At 44.9% G+C, this 22,124-nt stretch overlaps 1 protein-coding gene across 1 annotated transcript in view; it reads left to right on the forward strand.

Annotated features, from left to right (window-relative positions):
- The window catches only part of filip1l (filamin A interacting protein 1-like), a 118,968-nt gene extending 98,275 nt beyond the window's left edge, over nt 1-20,693 (forward strand). The window contains exon 5 of the mRNA XM_060911145.1: nt 20,520-20,693. Coding sequence (XP_060767128.1) covers nt 20,520-20,693 — 174 coding nt within the window. The remainder of the gene's footprint in view (nt 1-20,519) is intronic.
- Nucleotides 20,694-22,124: the final 1,431 nt, after the last annotated feature.

Genomic DNA, 22,124 nt, shown 5'->3' on the forward strand with positions numbered 1-22,124 from the left:
CAAGGCAGGACTGAATTCCTGTCCTGGATCCAGCCTGGAGCTGGCATGGAAGTCCCACAATCTAAGGCATGGATGGACTAGACTGGACTGTGACAGTACCCCCCACTTCAACGGGCACCTCCAGGCGCCTTAGAAAATGCCTCAGGGTGTTGTTGGTGGAAGTCCATGATGAGGGTGGGTTCCATGATGAACCTGGCAGGAACCCAGCTCCTCTCCTCTCCTCTCCTCAGGACGATACCCCTCCCAATCAACCAGGTCCTCTGCCTCAGCATTGTACCTTCAGCAACCTCCTGACAGTGAAGACCTCACCACCATCTATGAACCTGGGGGAGGAGGGGGTTTGGAGGGTGGGGACAGGGAACTGGAAACAAGGGGTTTGACTTGGGAGACATGGAAATTTGGGTGAATACGGTGCATGGTTGTGGGCAGAGACAGTCTTTCAGAGCAGGGATCAATTACCTTGGAGATGGGGAAAGGTCCTATGAACCTGGGAGCCAATTTGCAGGAGACTATCTTGAGGGGCAAGTGGCAAGTGGAGAGCATTACCCGCTGCCCCACCCAATAGATGGGAGCTGCTGAGCAGTGTTTGTCAGCTTGCTCTTTAAACATCTTGACAGAACATAGGAGCTTTTTCCTGGTCAATGCTCATGTTCTCCTGCAGCGGTGCACAAACATCTGGGCAGAGGGCACGGCGACTTCTTCTTCTTGGATGAGGAAGAGTAGCGGCTGGTAACCCAGAGAGCACTGGAAGGGGGAAAGAACTGTAGCAGAGGTGGGTAAGGAGTTGTGAGCGTACTCTTTCCAAGGAAGGGTCTTGCTCCAGGAGGCAGCATCCTTGGACACCATGCACCTGAGAGCTACTTCCAGCTCCTGGTTGGCCCGTTCCATCTGCCTGAGGGTGAAAACCTGAAGACAGACTGCGAGAAGCACCAATGAGTTTACAGAAAGCCTTCCAGAATTGGGCAGAGAACTGGGGTCCACGGTCTGATATGATGTCTGAGGGGAGTCTGTGTAGACAGAAAACATGGCGTACCAGCAATTCGGCAGTCTCCTTGGTGGTGGGAAGCTTGGGCAGAGGGATAAAATGAACAGCTTTAGAAAAACAGTTGACAGTGAGGATACAAGTATTGCCACCTGAATTGGGGAGTCCTGTGATGAAATCCAGGGCTATGTTTGACCAGGGCCAGTGGGGAACAGGAAGGGGTCTAAGCAGGCCGGCAGGGGGTCTGTTGCCAGTCTTGCTCCTGGCGCAGATGTCACTAGCTGCCAAAAACCTCTGGACATCCTCCTTGATAGATGGCCACCAAAAACGTCAGATGAGTGCCAGAGTCCGGACTGCTCCTGGGTGGCATGCCATTCTGGAACCATTACCCCACTGCAACACCTGTGCCCGCACAGAAACAGGAACAAAAAGATGGTTAGAAGGTGCATTACTGGGCTCTGGGCCCTGCTCATGGGCCTTCTGGACCAAGGTTTCTACCTCTAACAGAGTGGCACCCATCAGGCACCGTGGAGGAAGGATGGTCTCAGGGGAGGTCGATTCCTCCTGGAGGGGAGAAAACATTCTGGACAAGGCATCGGGCTTACCATTCTTAGAGCCTGGGCGGAAGGAAAGTGTGAACTTGAAGCGAGAAAAGAAGAGAGACCATCGGGCCTGACGAGAATTGAGGCGCTTGGCAGTCCTGAGGTATTTGAGGTTCTTGTGATCTGTCCATATGATGAAAGGAAGGTCTGAACCCTCCAACCAATGTCTCCATTCTTCCAAGGCCAGTTTAATGGCCAACAGTTCCCTATTGCCAACGTCATAGTTTTTCTCAGAGGGGGAAAGCTGATGAGAGAAGAAGGAGCAAGGATGAAGCTTGTTGTCACTAGCCGATCTTTGGGACAATATGGCCCCCACCCCTGACTCCGAAGCGTCGACTTCAACCGCAAACTGCTGGGACGGATCTGGAATGGTGAGTATTGGTGCTGACGTGAACCTTCGTTTGAGCTCGGAGAATGCCTTCTCGGCCCCTTCCTCCCAACTGAAAGGAACCTTGGAGGAAGTTAGAGCTGTGAGGAGCCCAGCCACCATACTAAAGTTCCTGATGAATCACCTGTAGAAATTCGCAAACCCAAGATGGTTAGGAGGTGAACTGGTGGTTGCTGGAGTTCTTGCCGAGAGAACAGGGTGGGCCAGTCAGCAACTGCTTTGAGTTTCAGGGGGTCCATCTGAATCTGTGTGAGGGAGATAATCAGGGGCGATTTCTCAGAGACAACAAGGGAAGCCGAGCTTCCCCTAAAATTCTCTCCCCAAACTGCGGCATCTACGACGTTGAATTCTCATTAAAATAATAACTTGCATAACATAATATATGCCCAAGATTGTATTTACGTTCATAACTATCCTGTAACTTATTTGAGTGATGTCTGACGAACTTGCAGTTCGCTACGAGAATCACCTTTGCTGCCAGGCTGTAACCAGTGTTGCCAGATACTGCTGACGTTTTCCAGCCAAAATATGTTCAAAACCTGCCAAAATCCACTTAAAACCTCCCAATCTGGCAACACGCTGTAACCTTTCTTATTTCAATGGGCTCTATGCGCTGGCAGCCGGGTTTCCGTTGCAGTCTATGAGACGGCTCTGAACAGCCAATTTCGGCTAGTTGTTATTGGTTAAAATCGACAAAATCGTCACTTCCAGGGAAGCCGGGCTTCTCTGGGACTAAACGAGACAGTGGGAGGGACAAGAAGCCGGGCTGATAAAGGATTATTGGAGGTAGTGTTTGAAAGACATGAGGGCGGGCTCTGTCGGCGAGGAACACGGAAGTATGATCAGTCCCTAGCGGATGTCGAGAAAGTGTAGTCGTGTGCTAAAGTGCTGTCCGAATTTCTTTTCATATAAACGGTTCTTCTCATTGATGTCTCTGTACATTACTCTGTAAATAAATGTAAATATTACTCGTTGTGCTCCGTTAACTTTCATCCATTCTATCAGTTTGATCATTCGTGAATTCACTCGTTTATTTCATTTGTAGTTCAATCTGGTTATAAGCTAGCTTGTGCCTTATTGGGATCTGCAGTGCTAGCTGCTAACAGAAATTGGTGAAGTCTCTGGAAAGCACAAGCAGCTGGTATGACAGGGTCACAGACCATTTTCTGGAAAAGGAGCGGAGGGCAGAATTTGTGTATAAATAGTGTGCATCATATAATGTTCATGAATCTGAAGTGTGTATATTGTTCAGTAATGTTAAGAGAATGGTGGGCTCTGTGTTATAGGTTATACCTGGGTATAATATTCAAGGTTCTGTGTGTTGCATAGCCTACCTGGTTATGAATTTCCAGATTGTGTTGCAGAAGATGTTCAAGGATGTGTTGCACAGCTGGGTGTTGTGTTAAAGACTCTGTGTTGCATATCAGGGTATGATGTTCAAGGCTCTTTGTTGAATAGCCAGTGATTTTTGGATGTTTGATATTTTTGAATGAGGCACTAGCCTGGCAAGCCAGACTATAACATGAAATGTATAAGCAAAAATACTTTCTGCCACTAGGTAGGGTTGTCTAGTTCACTATGCTAATGGGGCACACCTTTCTATGCTTTGATATCCGGCCTACAGGTTTTACGATGAATGCGTAAAATGGGCTTCCCCTGTTTTAAAAACCAGCAGCCGCCACTGGAGATAATGAAACCCAGGAAGGAGACAGAACTTCTATGGAACTCACATTTCTCAGCCTTAAAGATTTATTGTCCAGGAGTTGCTGAAGGATCTGCGTGACGTGGATGCGGTGTTCATCAAGGGAGCAGGGGGAAAAAATCAATATATCATCCAGATAAACAAAAACGTTAAGGTAGTCCCTCAGGACATCATTAATGAGGGCCTGGAAAACTGCAGGAGCATTAGTCAGGCTGAATGGAACCATGAGATATTCGTAGTGGCCCGTGGGGTTGTTAAACGCTGTTTTCCATTCGTCCCCTTCCCTGATCCTCATGAGGTGGTAAGCATTACACTGGTCTAGTTTGGTGAAAATCTGGGCTCCCTGGAGTAACTCAAACATTGTAGGCATGAGAGGTAGGGGGTAACAGTTCTTGATGGTTATGCCATTTAGCCCACGGTAATCAATGCAAGGGTGCAAGGATTTGTCCTTCTCCACAAAAAAGAATCCTGCCCCTGCAGGAGAAGAGGAGGGACAAATAATTCCAGCTGCTAAGGACTTGGTGATGTATTTATCCATGGCTTGCCTTTCAGAAGGAGAGAGTAAAGTCACCCCTTAGGTGGTGCAGTACCAGGGAGAAGGTCAATTCCACAGTCATAGGGCCTATGGGGAGGAAGGGAAACAGCTTGAGACTTGCTGAACACAGGTTTTAAGTCATTATACTTGGGAGGCATGTTAGAGAGGTCAGGATATTCACCAATGGTGGGCTGGAGCAGCTTGGTGTGAGGCAGGGCAGGTCTCAAGCATGATGATAAACAGAATTGACTCCATCTTAAAATGGTGTTGTTAGTCCAGTTGACATGGAGGTTATGTAGAGTTAGCCAGGGCAGACCAAGAACTATGGGCACATGGGGATTACTCATGACAAAAAAACTGGATGAATTCAGAGTGGTTGCCAGAAATTCTCAAGGTGACCGGGGCTGTTCTATGGGTGATGGTGGTCAGACCAGTACTGTTAAGGGTCAGGACAGTGACGGATGGGTTCAGAGCCAGTAGTGGAATCCCCAGGTGCTCGGCGGTGGTCGAGCAGATCAGGTTTCTGTCAGCCCCTGAATCAATGAGTGCCTGGAGGTCATGGGGTTGATTGCCATGGATAATGACCACTGGGAGTAGCGGTTGATTGGTAGGGGGCTGATTCTGGATATTGCCCACCAGGGCCCCTAAACTCACTGGTCTGCTCTTCCTTTTAAAGGGCAAGATTGGCAGAAATGCCCCAGCTGTCCACAATAAAAACATGCCATCATATCTTGATGGCGCTGTTGTTCCTCAGGTGAGATGCGGACTCAGTCTACCTGCATTGGCTCAGCGGAAGGGATGGGAGGCTGAAGGGGAGCAAGACTAGTCCAAGTTCTCTCTTTCACCCACTGTCTGATCCGGGAGTCAATACGACTGGCGAGGTCCATGAGACCGGGGAGATTGGGTGGCAGTTCTCATGAGACCAGCTCATCCTTGATGGAGTCTGACAGCCCATCCAAAAATGCATTAAACAAGGCATTCTCATTCCAGCCACAAGATGCCACCAAAGTGCGAAACTCAATCGCATAGTCAAAAGCGGACCAGGCACCCTGCCGCAGCCCCATGATTTCTCTTGCTGCCTCTCTGCCAGACAGAGAGCGATCAAAGGTTTGCCTCATTTCCTCTGTGAAATCCTTGAAGCTGGCGCAGCATGGTGCATTGGTGTCCCACATAGCTGTTCCCCACTCCCTAGCTTTGCCAGTGAGGAGAGTGATGGTGTAGGCCATTCGGGAACACTCTGTAGGGAAGGCCAGTGGTTGAAGCTCAAGGGTTAGTGAGCACTGAGATAAAAATGATCTGCAGGTACCTGGTTCTCCATCGTTTGGCTGTGGGGCGGGAAGTCTTGGCTCTCTGAAGAGGGCTGGAGCAGGAGCTGGAGGAGTGGTAGGTGGAGGGGGTTGTGTAGGAGCAGACATTACTTGAAGCTGTTGTAGCTGAGTGGCAAGAAGATTGAGAGTGTCAGAGATGGCAACAAGGTTTTGATTCACCTGTTGGATGTCCTGTTGGTGGGTCCCAAGGAGAGCTCCTTGTTTCTGCACCACTGCTCTTAGTTGGGCAAAATCTGCTGGGTCCATGTTGGCCATACTGTGCTGTCAGGTGTGGTAAGCTGAGGTGAAGTGAGGACCCAAGAGCAGACTCAGAAAACAGGCAGTGTAAAGAGAAAACATCTTTAATGAAGTAGATGGCAGAAAGGCAAAGGTACAGTAGGGCTCAGGCAAAAATCTGTTGTCAAAAAACAGGCCAGGAGGTCAAAAACACAGAGGAGCAGGTAGACACGATCAGGGACAAAAACAGGACAGAAAAATCTTCACAAAAACTGATGAACACAGGGACAAGGGAAATCCAGGCAGAGGTAGCAAAAGACACAATTCAAAAGAACAGACAGGCAAAAAACAGGGACAAAAAACTGGACAGAAAAACTTGACAAAAACCAAGGAGAAATTCAGGCAGGGGGAATCAAGAACACACAATATCAATGAGCTGTAGTGAGGTAAGGGAAGTCTACAAGAGACAGTCTGGCAAATGGAGTAGCTCCAAACAGTTCTTAAAAAGCCATGGCTGATGGGAGAGGAGTGGTAGCAGGTGTGGGAGTGCCGCTTCAGGAAATGGCCTTCAGCAAGGCAGGACTGAATTCCTGTCCTGGATCCAGCCTGGAGCCAGCATGGAAGTCCCACAATCTAAGGCATGGATGGACTGGACCGGACTGTGACAATAGGATGACATCAAATAACCTAAAAAAAAATAATGGCAAATGGCAGCTATTGTTAAGTGCATGGCAAAGACAGTTTCAAACAGGCTCTTCCGGGCAGGGTTGAAGTCATTCAAAACAAGAAAAAAGCCCTTCATCAATGAGAAGCAAAGAAGAGTCAGGCTGAGGTGTGCTAAAGACCGTAAGGAATGGACCAGAGAGGACTGGAGTAAGGTCATTGCAACGGTTTCCCTGATGTGGGTGGAGTATAGAAGTATGGCAGGCGGGAGATAGTGTTCACACACATGTTTATTTAAGCTTTTCAGCTTCACTTTTCAGCTCAACTCTAGGACACATGCACGTACACACACATGCACAGTCATGTTTTGGTCCTGGGCTCTCTTTTCTGCTCTCCCACTCCTTTTATGCTACACCATCCCCAACCCCGCCCTCCATTCACAAACTGATGCTTGGCCATGCCCCCGCTGCCACATATCCCCACCACCCAACTCAGGCCGGGGAGCCATCCAGCCTGCAGCGGACTCCCCCCGATGGGACAGGAAGTCTGCCACCACCATCTGCGCCCCCGGCCTGTGGACCACCTTGAATTTAAATGGCTGGACGGCGAGACACCAATGGGTGATCCGTGCATTGGCATCCTTCATGCGGTGGAGACTGGAGGGGTGTGTGGTCCGAACAGAGGGTGAAAGAGCGCCCCAATAGGTAGTATCAGAGGGTGAGAACAGCCCACTTGATGGCCCAACACACCTTTTTGATAGTGCTGTACTTGCTTTCATGCATGGAGAGCTTGCAGCTGATGTACAGCATGGGATGCTCCTCGCCCTTCACCTTCTGGGACAGAATGGCCCCCAGCCCTCTGTCCGATGTGCCCGTCTGTAAAACAAAGGGGAGAGAGAAGTCAGGGGAGTGTAAAACTGCCCCCACACAGTGCGGCTTTTACTGTAGTGAAAGCCTGTTGGCACTGCTCTGTCTACTGGACTGTATCTGGTGCTCCCTTTTTAGTGAGATCAATTAGCAGGCTGGTGACATCTGAATAATTAGGTATGAACCTACAATAGTAGCCAGCCAGCCCCAGGAACTGTCTCACCCCCTTTTTGGTCTTGGGCCTTGGGCAGACCGCAATTGCTGCAGTCTTGTTAATTTGGGGATGCACCTGCCCATGATCCAAGTGGAAACCCAGATACCACACTTCCACCTGCCCAATTGCACACTTTTTCAGGTTAGCTGTGAGGCCTGCTCGCCTCAGTGACTCTAGGATGGCCCTAAGGTGTTCCAGGTGCTGCGGCCAATCATTGCTATAAATAATGACATCATCGAGGTATGTTGCCATGTAGGCAGCGTGAGGGCAGAGGACCCTGTCCATGAGCTGCTGGAACATAGCAGGAGCCCCAAATAACCCAAAAGGAAGCATGACAAATTGGCGTAACCAAAACAGTATGGAAAAGGCCATTTTCTCTTAGGATGGAGAAATCAAGGGGCTCTGCCAATATCCCTTCTTTAGATCCAGTGCCGAATAAAAGCCAGCAACGCCTAACTGATTGAGCAACTCATCAATGCAAGGCATTGGGCATGTGTCAAATTTAGACACCGCCTTGATCTTGATCAGAACCGGACCAACCTGTCAGTCTTGGGAACCAGGACCACCGGGCTGCTCCAGTCACTGTGGGATGCCACGATTATGCCCATTTCAAACATGGCCTTGAGTTCATCCTGAACCACCTTTTTTTTGTGTTTGGGCAAGCGGTAAGGGCGGCTACACACCACCACCCCCATGGGCGTCTCAATGTAGTGTTCTATGAGGTGGGTGTGGCCACCCAGATAGCAAAAATCAGTTGAATCAGCATTGAAATAGCGTTTGGCAGAAAACATTGAAATAATGTTGAAATGATATTGAAAGTGTCCCCTTGAATTTGGGTTGAATCAACGTTGAATTTTCAACCCTATCAGCATTGAATCAATAGTGATCAACCATGATGGTTGAATCACTATTGATTCAATGCTGATAGGGTTGAAAATTCAACGTTGATTCAACCCAAATTCAAGGGGACACTTTCAATATCATTTCAACATTATTTCAATGTTTTCTGCCAAACGCTATTTCAATGTTGATTCAACTGATTTTTGCTATTTGGGAATTGCTCAAGGGCACCTCAGCCCAAGGCTGCCCCATGTCAACCTAACTGCACATCTTTGGACTGTGGAGGAAACCCACACAGACACGGGGAGAACGTGCAAACTCCACACAGAAAGGCTCTCGCCAGCTGCTGGGTTTGAACCTGGAACCTTCTTGCTGTGAGGCGACCGTGCTAACCACTGCACCACCGTGAGAAATTGGGTTGATGTTGATGTTTCACCGTACACAGTGATGGAAAGGCCTGTCTGTGGACATGACCCAGATATGATATGAACCAGAAAGGATTATTCAGTCTTTACCTGGACAATAAAATATTGCCTAAATACAGTACGAGCAGTTAAACTTACTGTACAATTCAAATAACTGCCTGACTAACAAAATATTTGAATATTTGCTCCGGTTTCCCCCACAGTCCAAAGACATGCAGGTTAGGTTAACTGGTGACTCTAAATTGACCATAGGTGTGAATGTGAGTGTGAATGGTTGTCTGTGTCTATGTGTCAGCCCTGTGATGACCTGGCGACTTGTCCAGGGTGTAGATACCCTGCCTTTTGCCCATAGTCAGCTGGGATAGGCTCCAGCTTGCCTGCAACCCTGTAGAAGGATAAAGTGGCTAGAGATAATGAGATGAGAATACATAACATGTCATAATAAGTCTGTATAGTAATCCTCAGTCACTGTTTTATCCTACTCAGTATGGTGGTGAATCTGGAGCCTATGCCAGGAACACTGGGCGTGAGGTGGGATGGGGTTCTTGTCCATCAGAGTACCATGTGTACAAGCACATGTTCACTTAACCACTATTTTTAACCACACTACCACAAAAAGGAGAACTGGCCAGTGTTGTTGAAGCAAATTTCTTCAGTTGCAAGCACGGACAGTCTATGGTCGCAAGTCTCGTCGTCAACGGAGCTCGAGCTCTTCTGAAAGTTCTTCTGAGAGACGGTTATTTGGACCATTCCAAATAGCGGCCGGTACGGTAGAATTTTCTGTTCATTTTTTCCTTACATGTTGCACACACAAGATTTGCACATAACCATAAATAATAATCTATTCTTCATAGTTTCTTGTGCTCCATTAAAATTCTAAATTAAATAAATGAAATTCAATGAAATATAGGAAACCCCCTCCCACAAAATGGTCTCACCCAGAGTGCACCCCAGGCTCCCGTCCAGTGGTGCAGTGTATGATGACAACAAAATCAACATATATTCAACATTGATCAAATGTTTCCTTCAACCATTACATTGATTCGAACACATTTTTTCAACTTTTTATTTTATCACTGGTTGATTAATGGTTGATCTACCATCAGTGTTCAACTATAACTGTAAATCAACCATCTTGACCAAATATCAACATTGAAATAACATCATTTGCTATCTGGGCAGGAAGGGGCAAGAACATGTTGGAAAATTCCTTCTGCAACTCCGTGAGTTGGGCTGGTGAGAGGTGGTCTCCACAAAAGACCAGAGTAGCTTGAGATGTTGTTTTGTTTTGTTTTGTTTTTCCCCCGGCCCCAGCTTCACCTTCTCTGGAACTACCAATGGCAACAGTACAGGGACCTCCTCGTTCCAATGTTTTAACAGGTTAAGGTGGCAAATTTGCAATGCCCCACCCCTGTCCATTCGCTTCGCCTCATAGTTGATGTCCCCAACTCACCATGTGACCTCGAAGGGCCCTTGTCACTTGGCGATTAATTTGGAGCTCGACGTGGGCAATAATACGAGCACTCTGTCTTCCAGTGTGAGCTCTCTAAGGCGCATGACCCTGTTGTACAGCCGGACTTGACATTCTTGTGCCTGCCGTAAATTCTCCTTGGTTAAATGTGTGAAGGTGTGGAGTTTTGTGCACAGGTCGAGAATGTACTGAATTTTATTCTTGCTTGGTGAAGGTCCCTCCTCCCAATTTTCTTGTAGCAAGTCCAAAATGCCACACAGCTTACACCCATATAATAACTCAAATGGTGAAAAAACAGTGGAGGCTTGCGGGACCTCTCATACTGCAAATAACAGGGGCTTGAGCCATTTATCCCAAATTTCTGAATTAAGTTTTTGAGTGTCTGATTAAACTGTTCCACAAAGCCATCCGTTTGTGGGTGATAGACACTGGTGCGGATAGACTTAATTCCCAATAACCCATACAGTTTGTGCAGTGTGCGTGACATAAATGTAGTGCCTTGGTCTGTCAGGATTTCTTTCAGAATCCCATCCTGGGAGAAAATATGGAAGAGCGCTTCCGCAATACTGTGTGCTGAGATATTGCGGAGAGGCACCACTTCCGGATATCGTGTTGCATAGTCTACCAGAACTAAAATAAAGCGATATCCCCATGCTGACCAATCTAATGGCCTGACGAGATCCATACTAATTCTCTCAAAAGGGGTCTTGATTTGAGGGAGAGATCTAAATTCTCCTTGGTTAAATGTGTGAAGGTGTGGAGTTTTGTGCACAGGTCGAGAATGTACTGAATTCTCGCAGAGAATGTACTGAATGTCGAGAATGTACTGAAATCCCGCAGCCACTCCAAAGGCGCTTTTGGAGTGGCTGCGGGATTTACTAATTGGTGTTCACGGCACACCACCGATGGACATCCCCTCGAATCCCTGGCCAATAGAACTGGGCCATAGGATTAAAATGAGCTGCATGGAATATGAGTTCCCTACGGCTCTTTGGGATTAACAACTGGGTTATTTGTTCACCGGTTGAGTGTCCTGCATCACTCGGTACAACCTGTCCTTAATAATAATAAAACATGGGAAGGCCGGTGTCGTGCTTGGCTGGAGAGTTTGATCATCGATTACTCTCACTTCCTCAATGGAATCTCCAAGAGAGGGAGGAGGGGCGAGCTGCTCCTCACTCCTTGTATTGCCTTGACGTGGTGCTGACATTAGACAACTCTGTGATAGCTTCCCCAGTCAATGCCACCCTGGGATCTTCCCATGACATACTAATGTAGGACCCACCTCTTACTATGTGTTCCATCAATTCTTTGAACCCTGGCCAATCAGTCCCCAAAATCAGTGAGTGGGTGAGACAAGGATTAACTGCCGCCTTTATTCTATGCTTTTCTCCCCAAAATAGAATGTGGATGTACACTAATGGGAAGTTGTGAACATCCCCATGCACACACAGCACCTTCACCACTTGTGCTCTCCCCAATGCCTCACTTTGCACCAGGCTTTGGAAGATTGAGGTCTGATTACAGTCGGAATCCACCAATGTGTGATATGTATCCCCTTGCACACTTACTGGTATACAATACGCTCCGGCCTGATCGAGGGTGATTTCTGGCATGTTGGGGATCTGGACCACTGTTCCAGCACCTCCATCACGGAGCACTGACTCTGGATATGTCCCAGCTCCCTGCAGCGCCAGCACACCGGCCCAGGCTTCCCCTCTGCACTGGTGTTATGGGCGCCACTCACCTGAGAAGGAGACGACACAGACACGGAAGGGAAAAACGGGAGGACACCATGGGTACATCGGGCCGGCTGGGGAGCCGGCCCACACCTCCACACTGGGGGAACAGGGTGGGGAAGGGAAGAAGAGAGGGAGGGGGAAGGATAGAAAAAAGGAGAAGAGGAGACATGTCCTCCTGCCATTGGAACCACCGAAAGGTGGCCCTCCGCCAGTTCGATGGCTTGTTCCAGCGACAACACTAGACCCACACTGCTGTTCCTCCTGGAAGTCACGTGATGAACTGCTCCAGTGTCACCAGGTTGATGATTCCTTTGGTGTCATGGTCATCCGCCCTCAGCCACCGCTGGCAGGTGTCACGGAGTTGTTGGCCGAATGCAAACAGCTGGCTGACCTCCAACTTCAGCGTCCGGAAGTGCTGACACTGTTGTTCCAGGGAGTGGCCAACACACTGCAGGATGGCTTGCTTCAAGTCAGCATATATGAGCTGGCTGTCGGCAGGGAGCTGCAGTGTGGTGAGCTGCACCTCTCCAGTCAACAGCAGAAGTAAGCGCATTGCGCACTGCTCAACCGGCCACCCCCACAGTTCGGCTGCTTGGTCAAAGAGTGCTAGGAAGGCTTCCAGATCGTCATGCGGGCCCATCTTCATAAGGGTGAGATGGGGAGGGTCCACTGCGCTGGTGGTCGAGGACCCCGCTGACATGAGCAGGTGCCAGAACACCTGGCAATCTTCCTGCTAGGCCAGCACCAAGGCTTCAAAGCTTTGCTCCTGCTCCTTCCGGAGGGCAGTCAGCGCTTGATGCTGGTTCTGCTGAGCAGTAGCGAGGGCATGGATGAGGTCCTTGAATGGTGGGACTCCATGGGCTGGTTCCCTTCGGTACTCCCTGGTTTCGGCACCACTCTAATGGTTTCCCTGATGTGGGTGGAGTACAGAAGTATGGGAGGAGAGAGATAGTGCTCACACACACACACACACACACACACACACACACACACACACACACACATTTATTTAAGATTTTCAGCTTCACTTTGCTCAACTCTAGGACACACACACGCACAGAGTTGTGTTCTGGTCCTGGGCTCTTTTCTCTGCTCTTCCACTCCTTTTATGCTCCACAATCACTGCAACAAACACATACACACACACACATTAATTGACAACAGGTGTAACGACTTGGCCACTCACCTTCCCCGACCCCGCCCTCCATTCACAAACTGACGCTTGGTCATGCCCCTACTGCCACAGCCATCTTCTCTGACGAGTCCAATTTTCAGCTTTTCCCCATCACCTGGTCATCTAATGGTGAGACAGAGACCTGGAGAGGACTCCAAGCCCCAGTCTTGCACCCATTGTGAAATTTTGTGGAGGATTGGTGACGATCTGTGGGTGCTTCAGCAAGACTGGAATGGGGCAGATTTTTGTTTTGTGAAGGACACGTGAATCAAGCCATGTACAATGTTATACTGGAAGAAAACTTGCTTCCTCCTGCTCTAACAATGTTCCGTAACTCTGAGAATTGGGTTTTCCAGCAGGACAATGCTCCATGCCACACAGCCAGGTCAATTTCGGTGTGGATGGAGGACCACAAGATCAAGACTCTGTCATGGCCAGCCCAATCTCCAGACCTGAACCCCACTGAAAACCTCTAGTTGTGATCAAAAGGAAGATGGATGTTTGCAAGCTATCAAACAAAGCTGAATTGATTGAATTTTTGTGCTGAGTGGCATAAAGTCACCCAAGAGTATAAAGCATGCCAAGACACATGAAAGCTGTGATTAAATGGCAAATATTATTCCACCAATATTGATTCCTGAACTCATCCTACATTCATACATTAGTATGTTGTTTAAAATTTAATATAATCGTGATTTCTATGCATTATTCAAGGTCTGAAGCTACTTCATCTTGTTTTATTGACCAATTGTCATTTTCTGCAATTAAATGCTCTAAGTGACAATATTTTATGTGGAATCTGGGTTAAATGTCAGTAGTTTATAGAATAAAACAAAAATGTTGATGTTCCTCAAACACATACCATTAAATATAAAACCAGAGAAACTGATAATTTTGCAGTAGTCTCTTAATTTTTTCCAGAGCAACATTTATATAGTGGCACCCTCTGGTGCTCAGGCTTGGACACAGACTCAGGAAACAGAAGTATGGTGGAAAAATAAGTGGTGCTTTTTTTAAGGTAGTAGGAAAAAGTAAGTGCAGGTGCCAGTGATTTTTTTTCCAGTCCAGGCATGATAAAATCCACTTGAGCCTACAGGAACTCCACTGATTAAGGGAGGAGTTGAGTAGTAGAGAAGTTTTGGTCAAAATTTGGGTGGACGCCGTCAGAGCATGACTCTGTCGGCAAATACAGAAAATACTTGTTACTTTGTCTCACCATCTTCCTACTCACCCAACTGGCAAAGCAGCATCCTCTTTTATCCTCCTCGCACCTTGTGGAGGGAGAGTGAGCTTTGCAATTAGCAAGCTCCGACTGTGATTTATCTCCACTAGTTAGCTTCCCTAGTGGTGCCAGGGCGGCACTGTCAGGGAAGTGGGGTGGGTGTGTAAAATATTATATATGTGTGTGTCAGGGGCGGTTCTAGCCATTTTGGGGCCCTAGGTGAAATACAGACATGGGGCCCTCAAAAGTCAGTCTTGAAACACACATACAGAATAATGGTCATCCCTACTTGGCACATGCCATATCTCCTTGCTGTAAATTCAGAAAAAAAGATAGCAAACTGCCCCAGCAATGTGCCCCAAATAAGCTCCACAGTGAAACAGGTTTGAGATTACTCCAGCATTTGCCAAAATTCTGACAGTGTTTATTGCTCAGATCAAACCAGAAAGAGAGAGAGAGCGACAAGGCAAACAACAGAAGAGACAGTAGAGAGAGAGAGAGCCAATTTTAAGAGTCAATCTCCATATTTTAATAAAACAAGGATATCTGAAATGCAATTATTATTTTTACTCCACAGATAAATATTACCAGATATAAAATGATCTTATTCTTATCAGAAGTAGAACACAAATGGATACATGTTACCAGATACACATTACCAGAGATACAAAATGATCTTACTGTTATCAGAACTACAACACAAATGGATATTACTCTATTAAAACCTCTACATTTCAATGGGATAAGACTGATGCCAAGATAAATGTACGAGAGAGAGAGAGAGAGAGAGAGAGAGAGAGAGAGAGAGAGATTGTGTGTGTGAGAGAGAGGGAGTGAGGGAGTGAGTGAGTGAGAGAGAGAGAGCCATTTAGTGACAGGCAATACAGTGGTTGAGAGACAGATACAGAGGGATTGTGAGTTTGTAAAGGATACAGCCAGTACATTATTGAAATGTCTTTAATCTTCAAAATTCCATTGTTCATGTATTCCATCACCATTCCATAATGGTGTGTGTGTGTGTGTGTGTGTGAGAGAGAGAGAGAGTGTTTGTGTGTGTGCGGGGGGGGGGGGGGTAGAAAAAGAGAGAGGTATGAGTTTTTAAGGTTGCAGCCAGTACATTACTGAAAAGTCCTTAATCTCCAAATGTCCATTGTTCATCATAATCATATGAGAAAGAAAGTCCTACTTGTTGCTGGCTTCTCCAAAGTCTTCATAGAAAGGTGGTGTGCAGAGGTATGGAACCCAAACTACAATAAACAACACAGCATTATAACAAAACAACTCAATACACTTTTTTCTTTGATGATATGATCTATGAACACAAGTAATCCTTTGTCAAATCACATACCTTGTTCAGCAAGGGCTCCCTGGCAGAAGTTGTTGTCCATCCGTCTTGTCTCTTATTATCTTTCACTACTGTGACACAAGACAACAGCAAATCAATCATGGAACAGTAGAAATAAATACCCAAAATGTATTGTTAAAATGAATACCTTCTCTTTGTCCCTGTCTTCCATTTCTTTGTCTGTACCCCTGTTTTTCTTCATCTGTGTGTCTGTTTTGCCTTCATGTTTCAGGTCTCCCTCTCTCCTTTGTGCCTTTCTTGCTTGTCTCTTCTCCATGTACTTCTCCTGGCCTTCATCATCTATATAATCCTATTGTTATTGTCTTTCTGGTCTCCAGAAAAGAGTGTACAAGTGGTAGAAAGTCAACTGCTGCCATGATGCCGCTGCAACTAAAACCATCAAGCTATGACTGATACCTTTTTCCCTCTCAGTTACAATTTGAATCAATATCCACTTATGCTCTAACTTGCAACAATAAAAGGATTGCTTTAAAGTTGCTTCTTGAAAAAGGTTGCATATTTGACCGACAGCTATAATAATTAGATTGATTTGAATAAATAAATAAACAGGCTACTTCAGCTACTACTCTTGATATTCCAGATTATACATAAAAAAAAGTAATTTGAAAAATGTAGTTAGTTTCAGAAGTGCAGCTGCATTCTTTTTGCTTTGTGCCCTTTTTTTTCGTTTAGCGCAACCACTCTCATAACTGCGCTTCATCTTGTTTACAGTTCCCTCTGCTTTGGTTTGAATTTCCGTCGCGCACCTGTCTACGTCGTCAAATCATGGACTAGTCCAGTGTAAAACAACCGGGGGGGGTGCTGGGACAAATACTATATACACATGAATTCGATATTCTGATGCTATTTTGGTGTGTTTTTCCATTTATATCATTGACTACTTAATATCAGAGACAAATTAAGATTACATATATATTGTTTGGTGTTTACCATGATGGGGCTGACTGTTAGGGGCCCCCAAATTTTGGGGGCCCTAGGCAACCGCCTTGGTTTGCCTAATGGTAAGTCCACCCCTGGTGTGTGTGTGTGTCTTGTAAAAGTATTCATCCCCCTTGGTGTTTGTCCTGTTTTGCCGCATTACAAGCTGGAATTAAAATGGAGTTTTGGAGGGTTAGCACCATTTAATTTACACAACATGCCTACCATTTTAAAGGTGAAAATTATTGTTTTATTGTGACATAGTAATTAAGATGAAAAAACAGAAATCTGGAGTATGCATAGGTATTCACACACCCACGTCAAGACTTTGTAGATCCACCTTTTGCTGCAGTTACAGCTGCAAGTCTCTTGGGGTATGTCCCTATTAGCTTAGCACATCTAGCCACTGGGATTTTTGCCCATTTCTCAAGGCAAAACTGCTCCAGCTCCTTCAATTTAGATGGGTTGCATTGGTATACAACAATCTTCAAGTAATGCTACATATTCTCAATTGGATTGAGGTCTGGGCTTTGATTAGGCCATTCCAAGACATTTAAATGTTTCCCTTTCAACCACTCCAGTGTACCACTGGCAGTATGTTCAGGGCCATTGTCCTGGGGGAACATGAACCTTCATACCAGTCTCAAACCTCTAGCTGACTCAAACAGGTTTTCCTCCAGAATGTCCCTGTATTTAATGCCATCCATCTTTCTGTCAATCCTGACCAGCTTTCCTGTCCTTGCAGATGAAAAACATCCCTGCAGCATGATGCTGCCACCATCATGCTTCACTGTAGGAATGGTGTTCTCAGGGTGTTGGGTTTGTACCACACATGGCATTTCCCATGATGGCAAAAAAGATCAATTTTAGTCTCATTTGACCAGAGAATCATTTTCCATGTGTTTGGGAGTCTGTTTGGGCAAACTCCAAACATGTTTTCTTAAGCAATTATTTTTTTCTGGCCATTCTTCCATAAAGCACCACTCTGTGGAGTGTATGGCTTAAAGTGGTCCTATGGACAGATACTCCCATCTCCACTGTGGATCTTTGCAGCTCCTTCAGTGTTATCTTTGGTGTCTTTGTTGCATCTCTGATTAATGACCTCCTTGCCCAGTCTGTGAGTTTTGGTGGGCGGTTTGGTCTTGTCAGGTTTGTAGTGACATTATTTCCATTTTGCTATAATGGATTTAATGGTGCTCCATGGGATATTCAAAGTTTGGGATATTTTTTATAACCCAACCCTGATCCATACTTCTCCACAACTGTCTCTGACCTGTTTGGAATGCTTCTTGGTTTTCATGTTGCTTGCTGAGTAGTGTTGCAGAGTCAGGATCCTTCCAGAACAGTTTGATTTATACAGACATCATGTGACAGATCATGTGACACTTTCTTTGCACACATCTTAGTCAACTAATTATGCGACTTATGAATTGAATTGTTTGGACCAGCTCTCATTCAAGGGTTTCAGACGAAAGGGGGTGAATACTTATGCACACTCCAGATTTCTGTTTTTTTTTCCATATTAGTTATTCTTTGTGTCACAATAAAACAACAATTTGCACCTTTAAAGTGGTCGGCGTGCTGTGTAAATAGTGTGACAAAACAGGACAAACACCTGGGGTGGTGAATACTTTTGCAAGACACTATGTGTGTGTGTGTGTGTGTGTGTGTATGCACACATTTTATAATACATCGCACTCTTATTTTTTACACGAAATACATCTGAGACATTGAGAAATACAACTGACATTTTTCAATCTCTTCGCTCATGAGGATATTGATTGTTTTGATAAATGTGTATACTTCTTGTTTGTGAATGTGTCTATATAATAAAAAGAAAATCAATCATTGGCTTAAATATATTAAATTTATATTCTCATGTTGAAAAACTTGTATTTTTCAGACAAAATACATCCCGAATCTGAGTGACATATTTAAATAATATTGGCTGGCTTTGAGTGGTATATCAGATATATTCCATTCAGCTAGCATAATATTGAACAAGTTGAAGACAAGTTCAGTATCATGCTAGCTGAATGGAATATATCTGATATACCATGAACGCAAAGCCAGCCAATATGATTATACATACACACTCTCTTCATATCAGCATTCTCAAAGGCTAATGCTAGCTTACCCCTGAGTTGGTGCTGTCAGCGTGGCAGTGCAGTCAACTTCCAGCCGGTGTAGCATTCATCGGTCGTGTTAGCAAAGGCTAACGCAAGCTTACCTGTGACTCAGTGAGTTGGTGCTGTCAGCGTGGCAGTGCAGTCACCTTCCAGCCAGTGTAGCATTCATCAGTAGTGTTAGCAAATGCTAATAAAGCAGTCAAGCCAGTGCTATCAAGACAGGCTACAGACAGAGAAGCTAAGATTTCTGTCTCCAGACTCTTCTTCCACACACACACACACACACACACACACACACACACACACACACACTCGCTACAGTATTTATTACTCCTACTTAAGTATTCATTTACCTATGTAATCTACATAGTTACTTCTAAAATCAACATCAACAACTACACACAATGGAGCTACCTGACAGTCAAAATTCTCTCAAAATCTTATGTATTTAATGAAGCAAACCTGGTGGCCATGTTTGTTTACAAACTGTCACAGTTGCTTGCTTGCGCGGAAGTTTTACATCTCCCATGTGCCTCTTTTCCAGTTTTTCAATGTCAGTTGGTATGTTTTTCTCTTGTAAATAAGTGTGAAGAATACCTAATTAAGTTTTGGTAGCCTTTCAGGTGTTCAACACGTCTTTCTCTTTCCTGGTGAACACAGAAATGATTGTGTGCATGCACAGCAGAAAAGTTTCTCACTGGATATCTGTGCTCCGATGTGTGACATTTTGTTGTCTTGACAACGTGCAATATCGTAACAATATTACACAGTCATTCTCCATTGGTTAGAGTGGCGTAATACATGTAGCATAAATAATAACAATATTGCATACTATTGAACCAAATGAATGAAACCCATCAGAACAGAAAAGAATACGTTTTTATTCCATGGAAAAAGTGTCCTGTATGCATAATATTTCACTCCAATGACATCACTCCCAGGATTTTCCCACTGACTTGACACGTTGTCAAAATGGCAAACTGGTTCAAAATTAAACTTCTTTTGATTAACTTGTGTATTTATTGTGGATATGTCTGTATAATCTAAAGAACATTACATGGTGGTGTGAAGATATGAAGTTTATCTTTCCATGTTGAAAAATATTTCACTCATTCTCTCTGCTTACTCACTTGTGAAATATACATTCACCACTTGATACACACACACACACACACACACACACACACACACACACACACACATACATACATACATACATATATACACAAGGGTAAGTCAAAAAGTTTAACACAGATGTTATAATTTCAAAAGGTTTGAAAGACATCCCCCAGAATTCTACAAAGAAGGAATTCTCTGATGAAAACACCGCTTGCAGAAGTGTTTAGACTTAAATGGAGGATATGCAGAGAAATAGCTTTGTTATTTTCATAAATAAAGATGTTTTTTCAATTTGTCTCAGAACTTTTTGACTTACCCTCGTGTGTGTTTGTCTATATACTGTGTGTGTGTATATATATATATATATATATATATATATATATATATATATACACACACACAAAAGTCAAAAATTGCAGTTAGATGGGGACAAGATAGATATTGATTTCTGGATAGGGGAAGGTGAAATGACAAAAAAATAATACTATTAATAAATAAGAAGCCAAGAGCTTTTGAAAAAAAAATAGTTTTTTGGACTTAGACAAAATCCATGCAGTACAGTACCATCTTGATTTCTTGCATCTTAAAAAAATAATTATTTTCTACTTTCCTGACAGGTACCATCTGAAGCATTCCAGCTCCATTCTGGAATGTTGAAGCATTCTGGTCCCACCAGGATACCTAAACCGAAAGCCTACAGTACACCAACAGGAACAAATTCCAGGGCTGTGTTGACACAAAGCGCAGGAACTGCCCAGGTCCTGCCTAAGTTGGAGAAAAATATACAATAACTTAATACAGAGAACTTGTTTACAAAGTCATAATGAATATTTTAGCAACTTTTCAGAAACTGAAAATAATTTAAGTGATTTTATTATTTGTTTATTTTTATATTACTCCTCGGAAAAAGAGAAGAAAATTTCTGAATTACTTGCAAATAATCATCATGAGGGACCCAGGCTACCAGAGAGCCATGATATTCTTAGTATATTCCCCGGCCCCCATGGCCTCCTCACCTATTACAAGACTTGACAACATTAAAACAGGAAGCCTTCATACACAAAAGTGATTTTATTGAACTTCAAAAGAAAAAAAAATCTGGGAATATACAGTGTTTAAGAAAAGAAAAAGAAAGAAAGCACAACTTTATTTATCACACACTTGTGAAATTTCCTCTCTGCATTTAACCCATCTGAAGCAGTGAACACACATGCACACACACATGAGCAATGAGCACACACACCCCCCCAGAGCAGTGGGCAGCCATGCTAACAGCACCCGGGAGTTAGGTGCCTCGCTCAAGGGCCCCTCAGCCCAAGGCCATCCCATATTAACCTAACCGCATGTCTTTGGGGGAAACCGGAGGAAACCCACACAGACATGGGGAGAACATGCAAACTCCACACAGAAAGGCCCTTGTCTGCCACTGGATTCGAACCCCGAACCTTCTTGCTGTGAGGCAACCATGCTAACCACTACACCGCCATGCTGTTTATATTGTTTTGGTGCCTTGAAATTCTGTGTTTAAAAGTGTGAAGCAACAGTTTATCCATAAAGAGACCATTTCTTCTACTGCTGTGCAAAACTGAACCTACACAATAACCATTCTGTACTGTGCCATTGAATTTTGTGCATCTTCAAGTGCTGCAGAGAATTTTCCTTGATTTAGGTGAAAGCTTTTGAATGAAATATACCTCACCTCAAACAATATCCCAGATAGCAAAAATCAGTTGAATCAACATTGAAATAGCGTTTGGCAGAAAACATTGAAATAATGTTGAAATGATATTGAAAGTGTCCCCTTGAATTTGGGTTGAATCAACGTTGAATTTTCAACCCTATCAGCATTGAATCAATAGTGATCAACCATCATCTAAATAGAAATTTCTATTTAGATGATGGTTGAATCACTATTGATTCAATGCTGATAGGGTTGAAAATTCAACGTTGATTCAACCCAAATTCAAGGGGACACTTTCAATATCATTTCAATGTTTTCTGCCAAACGCTATTTCAATGTTGATTCAACTGATTTTTGCTATTTGGGAATTGCTCAAGGGCACCTCAGCCCAAGGCCACCCCACGTCAACCTAACTGCACATCTTTTGACTGTGGAGGAAACCCACACAGACACGGGGAGAACATGCAAACTCCACACAGAAAGGCCCTCGCCAGCTGCTGGGTTCGAACCTGGAACCTTCTTGCTGTGAGGCGACCGTGCT

Source organism: Neoarius graeffei, chromosome 27 (assembly GCF_027579695.1).
Source record: "Neoarius graeffei isolate fNeoGra1 chromosome 27, fNeoGra1.pri, whole genome shotgun sequence".
NCBI lineage: Eukaryota > Metazoa > Chordata > Actinopteri > Siluriformes > Ariidae > Neoarius > Neoarius graeffei.